This window comes from Staurois parvus, unplaced genomic scaffold (assembly GCF_062004578.1).
Source record: "Staurois parvus isolate SC_StPar_1 unplaced genomic scaffold, SC_StPar_1.0 ptg000879l, whole genome shotgun sequence".
Taxonomy (NCBI): domain Eukaryota; kingdom Metazoa; phylum Chordata; class Amphibia; order Anura; family Ranidae; genus Staurois; species Staurois parvus.
The window spans coordinates 252,707-271,993 of NW_028318675.1; the positions used below are offsets into that span (position 1 = coordinate 252,707).

Genomic DNA, 19,287 nt, shown 5'->3' on the forward strand with positions numbered 1-19,287 from the left:
AACTCCCTACCCCAATCTATCAAATTATCACCTGCCTTTTGGCGTTCACTGAAAACCTTTCTCTTCAGGGAAGCCTATCCCGTCCTCTGCTAATTCTGGAATCCTCTACTCTTCCAACCACTCCATCCCCCACAGTTACCACCTACTGTACCATTCACTCCTCCCTCCTAGATTGTAAGCTCGAAGGAGCAGGGCCCTCAAATCCCTCTTGTATTGAACTGTATTGTTGCTGTATTGTCTCCCACTATAATGTAAAACGCTGACCAAACCATTGGCGCTATATAAATCCTGTATTATAATAATAATGTATACAGTGTAAGGGCCAGGACTCATAATATTGTTATTCAGTAATTAAAGGTCCTTAAAGGGTTGCTTGTCTCCCATCTCCTGAGACTGCACTCAGTGACTTGGGTCTGAGACACTACAGACATATCCCTCCACCCGGCACAGCCAGCAGACTACAGAGAAGGTCCCCTGGAAGAGTCAGGCACAAGGCAGGAGACCCCAGTCACATGTCCTGGGTGCCTACATTATGCAATGCTTAGAGTAAAAATCAACATTTTGCTGCCAGCTGAACCCCAGAACCTCCATAAATCCAGTCTAGATACATAAATTGTGTCTGCAGCACAGAGAAGGAAGATTATCCGAGAGAAATCCAGGAATACAGGACGGGGAACACAGCTCAGGAAAGTGACCAGGGGATTACAGGCTGATATCACCCAGTCCCCGCCCTACTCTGGACCAATCAGTGAGCAGTATGGGTGGAGGAATGGATTTAGTGTTCATGACCCACCTGTGCTGATCTCTGTAGGAGTGTCCTCCTCTATAAATGTCCCCGTTATTCCATCCTCCTCCATAGACTGCTGATCATCCCTCACATACGCCTCTTCTTCTTCTGCTTTCACCTCAAATTCTATATCGATTGGATCTCCACTCTAAATCAAGGAAATGAGAGAAAATATCATCTGTAAAATAAAAACTCACATAAAAATTTACACATCTTCTCTATAAGTCCATGTTCTAGATGCTCCATCCCACCAACCTTGCAATGGTGAGGGATGGTGTGACCTTCCTGTGTGGAATCCCGGGAATACAGAGGACGGGGACATCTCTCTGGTGGGTTCCTGGTATTAGGTGGCTCCATCATATCCTTGTGTCCTTCTGAAAACTCCTCCATCACTCCATACTCCTCATCCTCCTCTTTATACTCTTCTTTAACATCAATATTATCATCCCCGAGGATTCCACTCTGAAAGATATAATAAAACATTCATTGTAACAAACATGCTGTGTATAAATCACAACTACCAATAATTGTCATCATCTACCTGATGATGGTGAGGGATGGTGTGACCTTCCTGTGTGGAATCCCGGGAATACAGAGGACGGGGACATCTCTCTGGTGGGTTCCCATGACTGGATCCATCTGTAGGAAACACACACACTGACTGAATCCATTGTTTCTATGTGTTTATCAGATGATGGGGGATCTAGGTGGATCCTCCGTACTGCTCTCTCCTTTACAATAAAGTCTCCTCTTACCCGGTGATGTGAGGGGCGGCTGATTGTCCATCATGACGTCCTTGTAGAGATCCTTGTGTCCTTCTAAATACTCCCACTCCTCCATGGAGAAATAGACAGTGACACCCTGACACCTTATAGGAACCTGACACACACAATGATACAGTCACCATCCAGACACATCCCTTGTCTGTTACTGGAGAATGTCCCAGAATTCCCGGCACCGCTCACCTCTCCTGTCAGCAGCTCAGTGATCTCTCTGGTGACTTCTAGAATCTTCTTCTTCTTTCTCTCTTCTATCAGGGAGGGAGGTGGAGGCAATGTGATGTCATATGATCTCCAGACTTCACAGGAGGAAAACTCTACATCTGAACACAAATAGTCACATCAAATGATATTCCCAGAATCCTCCTCACCTCTCCAGTCATGTCTATCTATTATCCACTTCAATATCGGGCACTTTCACCCCCTCCCAGTTAAGGCCAATTTTCATCTTTCAGCACTGTTGCACTTTGAATGACAATTGTGCGGTCATGCAATACTACACATGAATGTTTTTTATATTTTTTGAGATAGAGATTTTTTTAAGGTATTTGATCATCACTGTTTTTGTTTTTTTGTTTGCTAAATAAATAAAAAAAATACAAAAAAATTGAAAAAAAAAACATTTGCTCTCTTTGTTTTTGTTATAAAATTTTGCAATGAAATAATCTTTCTTCATACATTTAGGCCAAAATGTATGCTGGTACATTCTGGGGGTAAAAATAATCCAAAACAGTCTATATTATTTAGTCTGTGAGAAAGTTATAGAGTCTACAAACTATGGGATATATGTCTGAAAATTGATCAGTTGAGACCCTAAAATGCCAGATGCTGGTATGACGTATAGCACTGATTAGGACATTGGTATGAGGTATGACAATGTTCAGGATGCTGGTATGGTGTATGGTGGGGATCAAGACTCTGGTATGGTGTATGGGGTGATCAGGACACTGGTATTGAGTATGGAAGAGATCATGACATTGGTATGGTGTATGGTGGGGATCAAGACGCTGGTATGGTGTATGGTGGTGATCAGGACATTGGTATGGTGTATGGAGGTGATCAGGATGCTGGTATGGTGTATGGAGGTGATAAGGACATTGGTATGGGGTATGGAGGTGATCAGGACATTGGTATGGTGTATGGAGGTGATCAGGATGCTGGTATGGTGTATGGCGGTGATAAGGACATTGGTATGGTGTATGGTGGTGATCAGGACATTGGTATGGTGTATGGTGGTGATCAGGACAGTGGTATGGTGTATGGGGATGATCAGGGTGCTGGTATGGTGTATGGGGATGATCAGGGTGCTGGTATGGTGTATGGCGGTGATAAGGACATTGGTATGGTGTATGGCAGTGATCAGGACATTGGTATGGTGTATGGCAGTGATCAGGATACTGGTATGGGGTATGGCGGTGATAAGGACATTGGTATGGTGTATGGCGGTGATAAGGACATTGGTATGGTGTATGGCGGTGATAAGGACATTGGTATGGTGTATGGCAGTGATCAGGTCTCTGGTATGGCAGTGATCAGGATGCTGGTATGGTGTATGGTGGTGATAAGGACATTGGTATGGTGTATGGCGGTGATTCTCTGACTCTGGGTGGAGGAACATTGGGTGGCGGGGATGGATTTGGCAGCGTGCTGGTGCCAAGTTTCCTCCCCCCAGGGTCACTGCAGTTGTGGAGAAAAGCTGTGTAAGAGGATATGGAGGAGAGATGAGGAGGAGATCCAGGAATCAGGAGAAAGGTCAGGGCAAGCAACAGACGAGCGCATCCAAGAGACCAAGCCGGGGTCACTACACAGAAAATCAATCCAAGGAAACAACAGGCAGGACGAGGAATAGCAAGAAGGAGCTGAGAGACAAATGAGAATATTGCTCAGCCAATGGGAGATGATCTCAGCATGACTTCCATCATGAAGGAGATGAGGGGGAGGGGAGGAAGTCATTGAAGGTGACCATAGATCCATGGAAATTCAGCTGGTTCAGCAGGGATCGCTCACATTTCCATCCATGTGTGGTCACTGCTGGATAAAAGCCACTCCCCCAAATAAAAGCCAATAGCTTCAGTGCTGATCTGTGTATTCTGAGAGCGGAGGAGTCCCCCCATAGTCAAAAAAATGTTCCGGCCCCGGAAGTGGGGGAATGTTCTGCCCCTGAAGGGGTTAATCTGGGTTCCCACACTATATATGTGTGTATCATCATCTGCTGGAGATAAAAGATGTCACAGTGACTATGGAGGAAGAGGACGGACATGACTATGGAGGAAGAGGACGGACATGACTATGGAGGAAGAGGACGGACATGATGGGGGGTTACTGGGTGTAAATAGGAAATAAAATCTTATTACCTCCTCTGCTGCCACTTCCACCAACATCTCCTCTCTACTTCTTGTCTGTACCTGACATCACTTCCTGTCTGTCTTCCATAGAGACTTCCTGTCTGGGTAGAAGTGAGATCCCCACCTTGTGGAGCTCAGAGGAACTGCAGCCCCGAGAAGCATCTGGTAGTGTGACCCCAGAAATATACCTTATACCAGATGTTCTACAGGACTAAATCTGCAATTAATGTTACTGCAGAATCAAAGGGGCCAAAACCCCTCCCCCGAGCAGTCATATATTTCTGTTCCCCTTGGTGGGAGTGGAGGTGACCCCTCTATAAGGATCTACAGTCCATACACACCCAGCACAAGGCCGGGGTCACACTACCAGACGCTTCTCGGGGCTGCAGTTCCTCTGAGCTCCACAAGGTGGGGATCTCACTTCTACCCATATAGGAAGTCTCTATGAAAGACAGGAAGTGATGTCAGGTACAGACAGGAAGTGATGTCAGGTACAGACAAGACTTTCAGTGTGGAAGCGAAGCAGAGAGGAGACGTTCCTGGAAGTGGCAGCAGAGGAGGTAATAAGATGTTATGTTCTATTTACACCCAGTAACCCCCCCATCATGTCCGTCCTCTTCCTCCATAGTCACGTCCGTCCTCTTCCTCCATAGTCACGTCCGTCCTCTTCCTCCATAGTCACGTCCGTCCTCTTCCTCCATAGTCACGTCCGTCCTCTTCCTCCATAGTCACGTCCGTCCTCTTCCTCCATAGTCATGTCCGTCCTCTTCCTCTATAGTCATGTCCGTCCTCTTCCTCCATAGTCACGTCCGTCCTCTTCCTCCATAGTCATGTCCGTCCTCTTCCTCCATAGTCACTGTGATGTCTTTTATATCCAGCAGATGATGATACACACATATATAGTGTGGGAACCCAGATGAACCCCTTCAGGGGGAGGAGTTGATGATAATATATTTGCTCCCAAAGCTGGCCTACATGGTTCAGTTTTATCGTTCAGCCAGCGGGATGACCATAAAACCTGAAGTGATTCCCCCATCCACACATTGGAGGTGGATGGGGGAATCCTCCCCGCTGCACTCTTGTATTCTGACAATGGGGGGACTCCTCCGCTCTTAGAATACACAGATCAGCACTGAAGCTATTGGCTGCAGCCGCTGGGGGAGTGGCTTTTATCCGGCAGTGGCCACACATGGATGGAAATGTGAGCGATCCCTGCTGAACCAGCTGAATTTCCATGGATCTATGGTCACCTTCAGTGACTTCCTCCCCTCCCCCTCATCTCCTTCATGATGGAAGTCATGCTGAGATCATCTCCCATTGGCTGAGCAATATTCTCATTTGTCTCTCAGCTCCTTCTTGCTATTCCTCGTCCTGCCTGTTGTTTCCTTGGATTGATTTTCTGTGTAGTGACCCCGGCTTGGTCTCTTGGATGCGCTCGTCTGTTGCTTGCCCTGACCTTTCTCCTGATTCCTGGATCTCCTCCTCATCTCTCCTCCATATCCTCTTACACAGCTTTTCTCCACACCTGCAGTGACCCTGGGGGGAGGAAACTTGGCACCAGCACGCTGCCAAATCCATCCCCACCATTAGGGGCTCTGGAGACAATTGTCTGCTATTTACACTCCGTTCCTCCGCACGTCACCTGATCACATGACAGCTTACTTCCACAGATTCCGGACAGATTTCTGGATGGTAAAGGTCAAAGGTCACTCTTCAGTTTAGGAGAGGTAGGACGCACCCAGGAACAAGGATTTGGTTTGCATGGGAGCCTCATATAGAGGACCCCTCAAATCTCACCATCCAAATGTCCCTCCATCCAGAGTCTATACGTCCTATGACATCACACTGACCTCACAGCTCCTCCCCCCAATGTCCCTCCTTCCAGAGTCTATATATTCTATGACATCACACTGAACTCACTGCCCCTCCCCCCAATGTCCCTCTATCCAGAGTCAGAGAATCCTATGACATCACACTGATCTCACAGCTCCTCCTCCCAATGTCCCTCCATCCAGAGTCAGAGAATCCTATGACATCACACTGACCTCACAGCTCCTCCTCCCATTGTTTCTCCATCCAGAGTCTATATGTCCTTTGACATCATACTGACCTCAGAGCTCCTCCTCCCAATGTCCCTCCACCCAGAGTTAGAGAATCCTATGACATCACACTGACCTCAGAGCTCCTCCTCCCAATGTCCCTCCACCCAGAGTTAGAGAATCCTATGACATCACACTGACCTTACTGCTCCTCCTCTCAATGTCCCTCCATCCAGAGTCAGAGAATCCTATGACATCACACTGACCTCACAGCTCCTCCTCCCATTGTTTCTCCATCCAGAGTCTATATGTCCTTTGACATCATACTGACCTCAGAGCTCCTCCTCCCAATGTCCCTCCACCCAGAGTTAGAGAATCCTATGACATCACACTGACCTCAGAGCTCCTCCTCCCAATGTCCCTCCACCCAGAGTTAGAGAATCCTATGACATCACACTGACCTTACTGCTCCTCCTCTCAATGTCCCTCCATCCAGAGTCAGAGGATCCTATGACATCAAACTGACCTCATAGCTCTTAGGATGTGGGGGGCCCTTAGCATCCTCAGTAGCACTGCTTGTCACGTGTTGTATGTAATGACGCCAGAATTGACACATTTTTAACCTATGGAATGTGGGGGTCCTGTGTGGGTGAATTATACCTCAGACTGAAATGGGGCTTTAATAAAATGGGGACTTGAAAGGTAAGGTGAGGAGGATTATGGAAATATTATTTGATTTTACTATTTGTGTTCAGATCTAGAGTTTAAAAAATCTATACTGGACGAAGGTATGTTTCCCTTCGCACCATCTGGCCAATTGATGAATCTAAAATATATTACCTTTACTCAAACATATAAACAACGTATGCTCAGCTGTAATTGATGGCTTTATATAATCCCATTTTAGATGAAGTGACGGCATACAAGGAGGTCCTGTAGTTTGATCATAAACCTATCAGCTTGACTCAATAATCTCTGTTAAGGGAATGGAGTTCCCCCCCCCTGGACAAAACTAATTGGATTGTATAATCTATCTTGTTACATATATGTAATATGGGTACACTCATCCACAGGCCTGAATGTCATCCTCTCGTGGATAAGCCCCATACATCACCATATCCAGAAAAAATACCTCACTGTCTTGAGGAATGCAAATGATGCTTTGTAAAACGCAAACCTCTCCAAAAAAATGGAGCGGAGTGAATACCATGTGCATTGAAAAAGTGATCCCAAAGAAAAAAGAATCTCTACATGTTTCACTCCAGAAAACAGAGCTTTGTCAGGGATACAAAGAACCAAAATAGGTCACATAGTGGGTGGAAGTTGTGCTCAGCTGCACACGGTGGCACAATGGCACCTATCATTTGTTTCACCTCTATATATAGAGATGATCATCAAAATGCCCCCCCATCACACACAAAAGGAAGGAAGGTAAATCCTTCATTTACACCATGAGGTGCCCTTGATCCTAAACGGAAGATCCATTCTGCAAAAGACATTTATCTCGGCCCCTTTTCTAGGACCTAGATTATATTTGTCAATAATCCAAAAGTCTAAGAGATCAGGCTATCCATCATGTTTTTGTATCATATGTCTTGCTACTGGTCTACCCTTGTTTGGAGCAATATCATTCACATGTTCAAGAACTCTCCTCCTAAAGGGGCAAATTGCTTCTCCTACATATATTAGGGGGCATGGGCATTTTAAAGCATAAATCCCCCCCCTCTGCGCTGCAATTATAGCAATCTCTTATTTTAATAATCTCCCCATTTTTAGGTGTAACAAACTCCTTGGTATTGCTGAAGAAAGTCCGTGCCTTACAGTGACCACACCTGAAACTACCGTTTGGTATCTCAGGCAGCCAAGTGTGTTTCATTGATGTATTAGAGGTTTTTCTAGATGACTATGTACTATCATGTCTCTCAAATTCCTCCCCCGCCTGTAGGTTATCTTGGGGTCTGTAGATAGGATCTGTGATAGATATTTGTCCTCACACAAAATGGTCCAATATCTATGATGTTGAAACTCTGCCCTGATTGATTTGAATATTTACCTATGATACGCATGCCTTGCTGGTCATCCACTTTTATGTTTTTCTTTTCTTTTTTTTGTATAATCTGTTTTTATTAAAGATTTTAAAATAGAAGGTAAAGAAACAGTAAGGATAAAGACACACAGAAACATATAGGGCAGATATCAATATTAGAAAAGGTTCCAATAGCAGACCCAGCGTACAATGATGTAATACAAATATAGGTCCAGCACATGGTACAGTACAGATGACATGCCACATACCCCCCATCCGCTGTCATGGCAGCGAGAAGCTGCACAAAACTTATCACCCATAGATCTGACCACCACACAGGAGCTACGTCTCTGCTCGAGGCCAGCCAATCTCAGGGCGAAGGATCAAACTTGCCCCCGTATACTTCAAGCTTCAAACTTAGACAGTAAAAATAACATTATATAGCACAAAGGGCATTTGCAGAAACTCAGCACTCGTGTGAGAAGGTGGAGCATATAAAAATAATCCAGAGAAAAGAAAAATAAAGAGGGGAACAAAAGAGAGTACTAGAGGCCGTATAGGGCCAGTAGAATAGGAACAGTAACACAGGATTGAGGGCACGATGCTCATGCTAAAACAGGAGGGGGACAATTCAGGGAGCAGAACCTTGGAGAGACCCACCACATGGCAAGCTGGCCATAGAGTTTCTGGGTCTAGGCATGCAGAGGGACACCAGCTGGGGGAGGGGGGGTCTGGAAGCCCAGATGGGGGACCCAAGGAAAGGATTGAGAATTGTAGAGAGCCCATATCTGGAGGAGAGTCAACTGGGTCCTCTAATTCCATAGAGTAGTACAACCACCCATCCCAAATGCCATGAAATTTCTCAAGGTTGTTTTTGACAGTATGGTTCCAGCGTTCGGCCTGATAGACCCTTTCAACCTCTTGCTTCCACTCTGCTACTGTAAGGCATCTACTCTGCTTCCATAGGCATGGTACTAGGCACTTAGCAGCATTCAAAAGATGCAGAGTAACACTATGTTTATACATTTGGATTGAGGAAGGGGTGCCATGAAACAGATAGTGTAGAGGGGTGAAATCAATAGGTTGAAAGGTCGTTTTCTGGATGCAGGGGGAAATATCCCTAAAAAACTTTTGAATCTTGGGGCAATGCCACCAAAGATGTAAAAAGGTGCCTTCCTGAGGACACCTCTGCCATCATGTGTTTTGGAACTAATGGATAAAGCATTGTAGTAGCAATTATGGCAAACCAGAAAACTCCAGGCATGGACTTGAGGAATACAAATGATTTATTAAAAACAGCGCTGTTTTGACCCAGCCGGGCACAAGCCTGCAAAGCTGAGTGAGTTATAGAAAACTTCTTACAAGCGTATATACCAATGATTACGTCACAATACATACATTCCTCTTTCACTTTCTATATTTTCAACAGGGTTCCTAAACTCTGCAGAATAACCTTGGACAGCAGCTGCAGATAAGAATACCAGCTACGAGCCAGTACACAGTATTCACAGGAAATAAGTGAGGAGGGACTATGAGCCAAAAGCCTTGCAAGCAGATACTGAAGTGTGGGGTCTTGTGAGCTACTATGGTGTATGCTAAAATATTTATATATTACCAATACTGTGTGGTAAAATCAATACAATAATAAGATTATCAGAAAAATTGTGTAAAGAAATATGAGAAAATGAGTGGTTCGCTTACACTATACACATCATCATACCATTGTGTCATAGAATATAAAGTCAGAAGTGGTGTCGTGCTTCACTACCAATTGAAAAAATGTAAATAAATAAATAATAGTCCAGCTTCAATAGAGTGTATATTATGCACACTTTCGAAGCTGGACTGTTATTTATTTAATATTTATTTATTCACATTTTTGCAATTGGTAGTGGAGCGCGACACCACTTCTGACTTGCAAGCAGATCCTGTTAGAAATGTTACGGTTTAAAGGGGAACTCTGCCATATCTGGGTGCTACCACATTCCCCCCTTTGATGCTATCGTAGCGAAAGTTTGAATGAGATAAAGTATCACCAATTAACCACTAACCACCCAAATCATACGGGTCTAAGGGCAGACTTACTGATCTTGGACAGCTAGGGGTTGATATTACCACATGGCCATTACATGGATTGCAGTCTTACTATTGAACAGCTGGATAAGCTAGGCAAGGACTGAAGGCTAGCGTCATGACTTTCCTCTCCCCATGTTCCCCATGCTACACAACTCCACTGAGGACAGTCATTTCAGAATTCATTATTGCAGCCATTTCCTCGCTTCCCTAAGCAAGTATACTTATCATTTGCCTGGTACTCCCTTTCCCATACTAACCCCCCCACAACCTTTCCTGGGGGAATAGTTTAGGTTAATAGCAGAGCATACATCAAAGATCAGGCTCGCTGCAGCATTGGGATTGGTTATCAGGGTACGGTTTATCAGCTTGCCTGTGGAGCTGTAGCTCCATATGGTCACCCAGGTTTTAGTGGGTCTATAGGTGGGGTCATAACAGGTTACCTGGTTCCCTACCGTGCACATTGAATAAGTTGTTTCATTATGTACACAAGTGTCAGTCATTGTTCCCTCACCTTGATAATGAGAATGCCATAGTAACATTCTAGTGGTTACTGATCCTACTCTTGTAGTCTCGATACATGGGTCACATGATCTGCCCTCCCCCCTCTCGTTCTAGTCAGGGTTATTACTATGGCTACCAGCATTTTATTAAAACATTTTTATCAGGCATCCTATCGGTGTATATTCCCATCTTGTGCTGTGCATTGGCCAGTCAGCTTCCAGGTGTGACTGGAGCAGAGCTGGAATTCTTCCTTCTGGTCAGATGTAACCTTTTCTTCCACCATGTGTAGACTCAACAGCTTCCAGGTGTGTGCTGAGAGCAGGGCTGGAGTCCTTCCTTCTGGTCAGATGTAACCTTTTCTTCCACCATGTGTAGACTCAACAGCTTCCAGGTATGTGCTGAGAGCAGGGCTGGAGTCTTTCCTTCTGATCTCTTTGGTCAGCTTCAGCTTTAAGGGGTCTTGAGGGTCTGCTTTACTCAGCCAGGAATCTGTGGTGATACCACAGATTCCTGGCTGAGCAGCTCGCTTTGCTCTGGATTGATGTATCCAGGGGGTCACCTTGGCCACCTTGATGGCTGTGGGAGTGGATAGAAGAACAGTGTAAAGACCACCATCTGTGCCCTAAAGGGATTACGCTCCACTCCTTTACCCACACTGCATCTCCTGGTGCAAAGGGATGGATGGGGTTGGACAGGCATATGGGGAGTTTCTCTTGAACCCACTTTCCTATATCCTGCATGTTCTCCCCCAATTTCTGTAACAGTTCATGGTTCACCACCCTTCCTATCTGGTGTAAGTCTCCCTTGATACCTCCAATGATGGGTGGGGGCCTACCATATAGTACTTCAAAAGGGGACAAATTTGTCCTCTTTGTTGTAGTACTCCAGATTCTCAACAAGGCAATGGGCAGCATCAAGGTCCACTTCATTTGGGTTTCCTGACAGAGTTTTGCCAGTTGTAACTTTAGGGTGCGGTTCATTCTTTCCACTTTTCCAGATCTTTGAGGCCTGTATACGGTGTGTAGTCTCCGAGTGGTCTTGAGTATGGCTGCAAATATCTGAAGGCACTTGTGAACAAAGACAGAACCATTGTCTGAGCCTATGGAGGAGGGATCTTCATATCTAGGGATAATTTCCTGTATTAGGCATTTGACCACTTCTCTGGTAGTTTCAGTTCGTATAGGCCAGGCTTCCACCCAGCCTGAATAGGTGCAGACGGCCACCAGCAGATATTTATATCCTCCTGAAGGGGGCATAACAGTGAAGTTGACCATTAATTCTTCCATTGGTGAGGCCCTACTGCTTGTACTCTGGGACTTGGTACAGGCCCTTGTCTTGGATTGTTTCTGGTTCATTCCACACATCTACTGGCTGCTGCTTGTGCTTGCGTGGATAGACAGGGAATGTAAAAATATCTCTCTAGGGCCTTTTCAATGGCTGTTTTGCCTGTGTGTGTTCCCTTGTAGAACTCTGTCACTAATTCAGTTGCTACAGTAGCTGGAATGACAATTCTTCCATCCTGCAGTTGATACCACCAGTCTTCCTGTACTTTCCAGGTTCAGTCTCTATCCATTCTTGTTCTGCCTTTGTATAGACTGGGTCCCATTCAGAGAGTGGTACTGAGAACAGAGGGGCCATAATCTGTTGTGGGGACCACTGAAATGCTGCCTCTTTGGCTGCTTGATCTGCTTTTCTGTTGCCTTTGGCCTCCTGGGAGTCTCCCTTTTGATGAGCCCTACAGTGTATTACTTCCGAGGGGACCCATACTGCTTCCAAAGGTTCTAGTATTTCTGTCCCATACTTGATGCTCTTTTCCCTGGATGTGATGAGTCCTCTTTCCTTGTACAGGGCTCCATGAGCATGAAGAGTCAGGAAGACATACTTAGAGCTCACATAATCATTCAGTCTTAGGCCTGCAGCTAGTTGTAACACTCAGGTCATGGCAATTAATTCCACTTTTTGTGCAGAGGTCCCCTGTGGTAGGGCTGTTGCCTCAATCACCGTTTCCTGTGTGACCACTGAATAACCGGCATAGTGGATTCCATCCTTTACGAAACTGCTGCTATCAATGTAATATTCAACATCTGGCTTTCCCAAGGGACTGTCTCTCAGGTCTAGCATAGACTTCATCCATTACCTGGAGGCAGTCATGTATTAGGGGTTCTTTTGAGGTGGGGAGCAGGGTGGCGGGGTTCAGAGTGTTAGTCTCTAAATGGATTTGAGGATTTTCACACAGCATGGCCTGGTATTTGACCATCCGGCTGTTAGTAAACCAGTGATTTCCCTTATAATCCATCAATGCCTGAATGTGGTGTGGAAATCCTGACATAGATCTCTTGACCCAGTGACAACTTGTCAGCTTCGGCCACCAAGAGGGCTGTTGCTGAGATAGCCCACAGCCAAGGTGGCCAACCTTGAGCTAGTGTCCAGTTTGGAAAGGTACGCCACTGGCCGACATTTTATACACATTTTATACAAATTTTTTTCACAACTCTGAGTTTATTAAAAAAGTCATATAAGGACACTTTTTGTTGGGAATAATTTATTTTTTGAATATTTTTTGATTATTTTATTCTTATTAATTTTAACATATGATTGGTTAAACACTGTGGTCATCTAGTAAGAAGGAGCGCTGCCTTTTTTTTATTTACATGCACACCTGGTTAAGGGTTAGATGAGCTGCTCTTTCACATTTGCATATTAATTTGCACATTAATTGGTTGATTGATTTTTTTGTGGCTCTGTCCATATTCTAATTCTCTTAATGTGGCGTTTGTCTGGCCAAACCTAGTATTTCTTCCTCTAGACCTGTTAATGTATCACCCCCCACGTTGGTTGTGTTGGCATTTTTTACTTGGCTTTGGGGTCCCCCTCAAGCATGCCCTGGGCTTTCTCTGGAGGCCATAGACCTGACCTTTGGTCTTATGTCCTTTTCCCCATTGCAGATTTTGGAATACTTTGCCCCCCCTCCATCCCAGGCCAAGAGAGCCATTTAGTTGTCTTGGTAAGTGTGGCCCCCGCCAGGGCATGTGCTGTAGTTGGAGCCAGACACCTATTGTCCTTTTGTCTTTTTTCTCATTGCAGGATTTTGACGTATCTGCCCCCCCTTGGGCCAAGAGGGCCAGTTGTTTCTTTTGGTAAGTGTGGCCCTTCCTCCAGGGCATGTGCTGTCTTTGGAGCCCAGACAACTGACCCTTGCCCTTATGTCCCTTTTTCTGTTGCAGATTTTCACACTAACACACGGACATCCCACCACTTAGGACCTGCTGCTTCTGCTGCAAACAGCACCTAGTCAGACTCACTGCCCACTTGTCCTCCCATGGCACCCCCAAGGAGGCGAAGAGTCCAGGGTTCCAGGGGGGGTCATGGTGCCAGGGGGGATACTAGGCCCCCCACTGGCCATGATGCCAGGGGGGCTACTAGGGCCCAGGGGTCCACTAGGGCCAGGGGGGGGCATGGTGGGCCAGAGGTCTGGCTGTGATATGAGAAGGTCACAAGCTGGTGGCAGAAGGGGCCAGGCTTCCTTCAGAGAAGAGGCGGAAGCTGAGCTGAGTACCTCACCTGGGTCTGATGCCTCCCCTTTGAGCCCAGGAGAAGGGACATCAAGGGCAGGCAGAAGGTCCCGGTCCAAGCCCAAGTTTCCACCCTTCTCCCGTGATGAGACCTGGGCCCTGGTGGTTTCTTATGTAGAACGGGCTGAACGCATCTCGGGGCACAGGCCCTCCCGCAGTGGTCAGGCAGCAAAGGACCGTCTGTGGAAAGAAATCATGGTGGCCGTAAATGCAGTGGGCAGGATGTTACGCCGGAACCTCAAGAACGTGAAGAAGCGCATGCGTGATCTGAGGCGGAGATTAAAGGAGAAGCTGACTCTGTGGGCTCAGCAGGGACATGTTACAAGGCAAGGGGTGGACCCTGACCATCTGCAGGTCCTGTCTCAGACAGAACGGGCACTTCTGCCAATCATTAGCCTCAACACGATTGTTGGGGTGACGGCTCATGGAGATAATGATGATTGCCACAGTGGTAAGTACACTACACATGTCCATATTGTGTCTTCAAAGTTGTGTTATCTTTTTAACATTTAACATTTGTTCATTTTGTGTTGTGTTGTAGCCAGTCCCGAGGCAGGGGCAGCCCCAGCCAGCCCATCAGAGGACAAGCCAGATCACGCATACGCTGATCCAGAGGTGTTCCCTCCTGGTAAGTACTCATTGGGAATGCACCCCGTAATGTTGAACAGGCTGCTAGAACATCAAACATCATCTCACATGTCAATGTCCTATTCACAGCACAACATCAGGAGGAGGAGGAGGAGCGGCTCCCCCCACTGCAGCCAGGAATGGAGGAAGATCTGGGTATGTATTAATGTGCTTGTCTAGAATGATTATAATCACTCAGGATGAGCCAATGAGCATCCTCTTAGGAATGCAGAACAAACCAATGCTAAACTCTGTGTGAACACAAATATATCTCCACAACACGCTGGATTTCTTTGGGGTTCCTCACTGTATTGCTCTCAAACCCCTAGAGAAATCAGTGTGGAAAACTGTTACCACACAGAAATGTGTCTAATCCCTGCCAAATGTCCTGGGACCAGTTTCCCTGAACCAAGAAAAGCAGGTAACCCCAACAAACCAAATGGGGGAACTAACTGATGAGAGCAATAAAGTTCCAAACATCACTAACTAGCTGACATCTCCCGAGCGTTCCAAATCAGACTCGTCCTCGCAACTTCACAACTTCTCCCAGACACAAAAACATTCCACGCATGTAAACACATACATGTAATCTGACCAACGTCACCATGCTCAACTCTGACAGTCCCAGAATATCCAATGTGTTTGGTGTTTAGTGACATCATATATCATGCCTGCTCAATATACAGGAAATGATCCACTACAGGGACCCATCACCTCCCAATCGTGCTGCTCACCTTCAGGTTTGAGCCACACAAAGGGAAAGTCAAACACACTTTGGTCACCACTATGGGTGGCAGAACTGGCAACATTCCTCCACTTCACTTGGAATCAGTAAGTCTCATTTTACAGCCCGCAGGTCTCCAGGCAAATCCTTGTTAAAAGTAAAGCCCAGAAGAGCTCATGCTTGTTTACATTTCCATTCAATGAGTTTATTGGCCCCTTAAGGATGCAGATTTCCAGAGAAGTGTTTAACCACTTGTCACCCGCACTGTAGCTGTCATTTGGCTACAGTCCAGGGAGGGCATCCTATGACGTCCTCCCAGAACACGCCCTCCCACATGTCCCTGGGGGTGCACACCCAGCCATCTCAGGGGTCGCTGTGTTCTATGGACACAGCTGATCACGTGATGTGGTAAAAGGCCAATCACAGCGGCCTTTTACCACGTGATCACGGCAGATCACCAGTAAATGCAGTTGCCGGTTATCGGCTGCACTTTCCTCATGCTGTCACAGTGGGAGTAAAGTACTGCAGATAACCGACAATTGGCAGAGAACAGATCAGCACCGATCACCAGCTCACTGATGATCATTGACCTGATGATCAGAGCCCAGCAGTGCTGCCAGTCAGTGCTGTCTATCAGTGCCACCTCATCAGTGTCCATCAGTGCTGCCTATCTGTGCCACCCCATCAGTGCTGTCTATCAGTGCAGCCTCATCAACACACATTAGTGAAGGAGAAAAATTACCTGTTTGAAAAAGAGAAACAAGGACAAAAATTTTTTGATTTAAAATTTTTAGCTCTTTTTTTTGTTTATAGCACAAAAAACACCCATCAGAGATTAAATACCACCAGAAGCAACCACTATTTGTGTGAAAAAAAGGATAAAAATGTCATATGGGTACAGTGTTGCATGACCACAATTGTCATTCAAAGTGTGACAGCGCTGAAAGGTGAAAATTGTCCGGGGCAGGAAGGGGGTCTAAGTGCCCTGTAGGCAAGTGGTTATAAAAGCCGTGCTGACACTGCTGGCAGTGATGTCTAGTGGGCCCCTCTCCTGACTTGTTTCATCATGTGATCTGGGACTTCAGCATAGGAAAACTTGAGGTCAACATCAAGAAATGTAGCTACTCACCCAATCATCAAGTTCCAAGTGACGGCGACCATTCTCCCATTGCTCAAAATGTAGAGGCCAAATCAAATACATACCAAGACTGAGTATTCTTGGGGCCATTTTCCCGGAGTCCAAAAACCCAACCAGATCCAAATAAAATTACACAAAATTTTCATTTTTCTAATTCTTGAAAAAGGAATCCCCAGGGGCAAATCATTGGCCTCTTATGTAAACTTGGGGCCAATAATTAGACTGCTTTGTTTTGGCACATCACATGACTAGCAGGAAGATCTATTCCTTTGCCAGACTTATCCACCGAGAATCTCGGTGGAAAGCCCAAAAGGCATCATAAAGACTAATCTATAGTTCATTGACAAATACACTATATTGCCAACACTGCTGGGATGACTTCCTTTCCACACACATGAACTTGAATGGCATCCCAGTCTTAGTCCGTAGGGTTCAATATTGAGTAGTCCCGCCCTTTGTAGCTCAGCTTCCAATCATCTGGAAAGGCTGTTTAATGTTTTCAGATACAAGATCAAGTAACTCTGAGACTGCCACATGAGTTCATTATTTTCCTTTTCACATTGAGTTTGCAGGAGACCTGCGGTTTAAAAGTGATTAAAGGAGTTTTGGATGCATTGCTCTTGCTCTCTTCAGATCAACAGTTATATCAACAATTCTTTTGGGTGCATTTACATGCATTTGATTTTGGGGAACATTTAGATTTGATCCGACCTCTTTTTTTCCCTGGGTGACCCTTCTATAACCTATTGAATCCTTTTTGGAATGTTGCCTTGACAACAAATGTTATATATTTTGTTTTGATGTTTGAAGCCCATGGTCAAAATGGCTGCAGTAGCTTATGGGCATAATGGAGCCATCCAAACACATTTGCCTCCTTGTTTGGCAGGAAAGGTGGCCCCTCATTCTTGTGGCCCCTGCTCCTGAGCCTTACCATGCCTCTTTCTACTCCCTACCAGTCTCCTGGGCTGTGGCTGCCAGTGTCCTATTTGTCTGGATAAACTTGGGTGAAGAACATACCAATGAGCAATCCCTCAAACCTTGGTCACAAATGTCACATCATACATACAGCCTAACTAGTGTCTGTTACTAATCAGCATCTTGAACTCTATTTGCAGATCATCTTTTGCCCCTGGAGGCCCCAGCTGTTGGAGTGGGAGAAGAATCTGCATCTGATGTTGGGGTACGGGAACTGCTGTAATGGGGTGGGGGAGGTACAAATGCATGTTGCATGTGTATTTGGGAAATGTCGTGCTTTTTGTTTTTGGTTTTGTGGTGCAAGGAAGTTCAGGCACTCCAAACTTGTGTGAAATGCCGTCACCTCCACCTGAGTTGCCTGAACCTCCGGTAAGAGATGCTAAAGATGTTCTCCCTAATGAGTCTCCCATTTAGAGTATAACTCCGTTCCTGGCTGGGCAGGATTTGGCAACGTGATGTGTAACTTACTTTTTTTGGATCATTGCTTAGTCAGGAGCTGGAGGGAGTGATGTGCATGTGACAAATCAGCAGGAAGGGATCAGTCTGGGTAAAGATGCCAAACCATTCATTTCAGTCAAATGCTGATCCAGTGTAATGTGTCAGGGAAAGGCATTCACCAATACCTGGTCCTAGGGGTGGGACAAGAACATGATCTAGTGTTTGGTGTCAGACGAGCCCCCTGTCCTACTGTACACTTGTGCTGTGTGTTAAACACTCTTTCATTTTTGTTTGTTTCTCCTTGCAGCCAACATTGGAGGCAGCTGGATCGGCACCCCGTCCACCTGGACCCAGCCCCCTTCTCAAGCTTGGGGAAAGGCTGGTGTTCAACATGGAGAGATTATGGGAGCAAAGGAGGCTTTCTAATGCATCCAGTAATATAGAAAGGTTACTGGGGCTCCAACATGAAACCCTGCTTGGACTTGTCACCTCGGTCAGGGAGCAGACTACAGCACTGCAGGACCTTAGTCATGATATCCGGGCCTTATGTCAAGCAGGGGCTGAACAAAATGCACCTTCGGCCAGAGGATCCCAACCCCTGTGCAGTAGTTGTTTGGGGCCAATGCCAAGGTTGCCACAGAGTTTCCCTGCTGAAAGTGCCGGGGAAGCAGCAGGGGAACAAGCCTTGGAGGTGCCGATTCTGGAACTACCCACTCTGGAGCAGCCCCCTCAAGAAACCCCACCTGAAGACCAGTATGACTCCTTCCCCATGGATCCCTCTTCTGCACCTTCCTCACACTCCCCTTGACCACACCCCCACTTTCACACCCACTCCCCTTGTTTCTACACGCCCCTCCTCTCAATCCCGTTTCCACCCTTACCTTCCACGTCCTGCCCACTCTCCTCAGCCCTCAAATGCCCCTCCCCACATTCTCCCTGTCTTCCATTCCCCCCATTCAGCCTCTCCCCCAGCACTCCCTCCTCACCACTCTTTCCCAGCCCCTCCACACACTGTACCCCCCCAACCCTCACACCCACCCCCTCTGCAGCAGCATCCTCCTCCTCCCCATTCATTTTGTATGTTTTTTGTAATAAACATTATTTGGAAAGTAGCAGAACGTGTCTTTCAAATTGTCAGAAATGCATTTGGGGTAATAATGGAGGCTTGGTCATGTCGGGAATCCAACACAGGCGCTTTTCTGAGTATGGTTACCAATAATTCCAAATAGCGAACACTAAAAAAGCAGCACTTCAGAAAGA

The 19,287-nt window shown here is 46.1% G+C and overlaps 1 protein-coding gene across 3 annotated transcripts; it reads left to right on the forward strand.

The window, feature by feature from the left end:
• The first annotated feature begins 4,349 nt into the window (after window positions 1-4,349).
• Window positions 4,350-19,139, forward strand: LOC149443007 (uncharacterized). 3 transcript variants are annotated; one of them, XM_089655982.1, is made up of 7 exons: window positions 4,350-4,471; window positions 13,638-13,690; window positions 13,778-14,576; window positions 14,667-14,753; window positions 14,843-14,908; window positions 17,730-17,794; window positions 18,335-19,139. In XM_089655982.1, the coding sequence occupies exons 3-7, from the start codon at window positions 13,919-13,921 to the stop codon at window positions 18,833-18,835; spliced, it is 1,377 nt and encodes a 458-aa protein (XP_089512108.1). In that variant the 5' UTR covers window positions 4,350-4,471; window positions 13,638-13,690; window positions 13,778-13,918; the 3' UTR covers window positions 18,836-19,139. The 3 variants fall into 3 exon arrangements, with proteins under 3 accessions (XP_089512108.1, XP_089512109.1, XP_089512110.1); XM_089655983.1 differs by lacking the exon at window positions 4,350-4,471 and adding an exon at window positions 9,179-9,566; XM_089655984.1 differs by lacking the exon at window positions 4,350-4,471 and adding an exon at window positions 9,824-13,557.
• Window positions 19,140-19,287: the final 148 nt, after the last annotated feature.

Coding starts and splice junctions, on each gene's coding strand:
- LOC149443007 (XM_089655982.1), top strand. CDS start 13,919: ATGGTGCCAGGGGGGATACTAGGCCCCCCACTGGCCATGATGCCAGGG. Junction 14,577..14,666: donor TAATGATGATTGCCACAGTG/GTAAGTACACTA, acceptor GTTGTGTTGTAG/CCAGTCCCGAGGCAGGGGCA. Junction 14,909..17,729: donor AGGAATGGAGGAAGATCTGG/GTATGTATTAAT, acceptor CTCTATTTGCAG/ATCATCTTTTGCCCCTGGAG.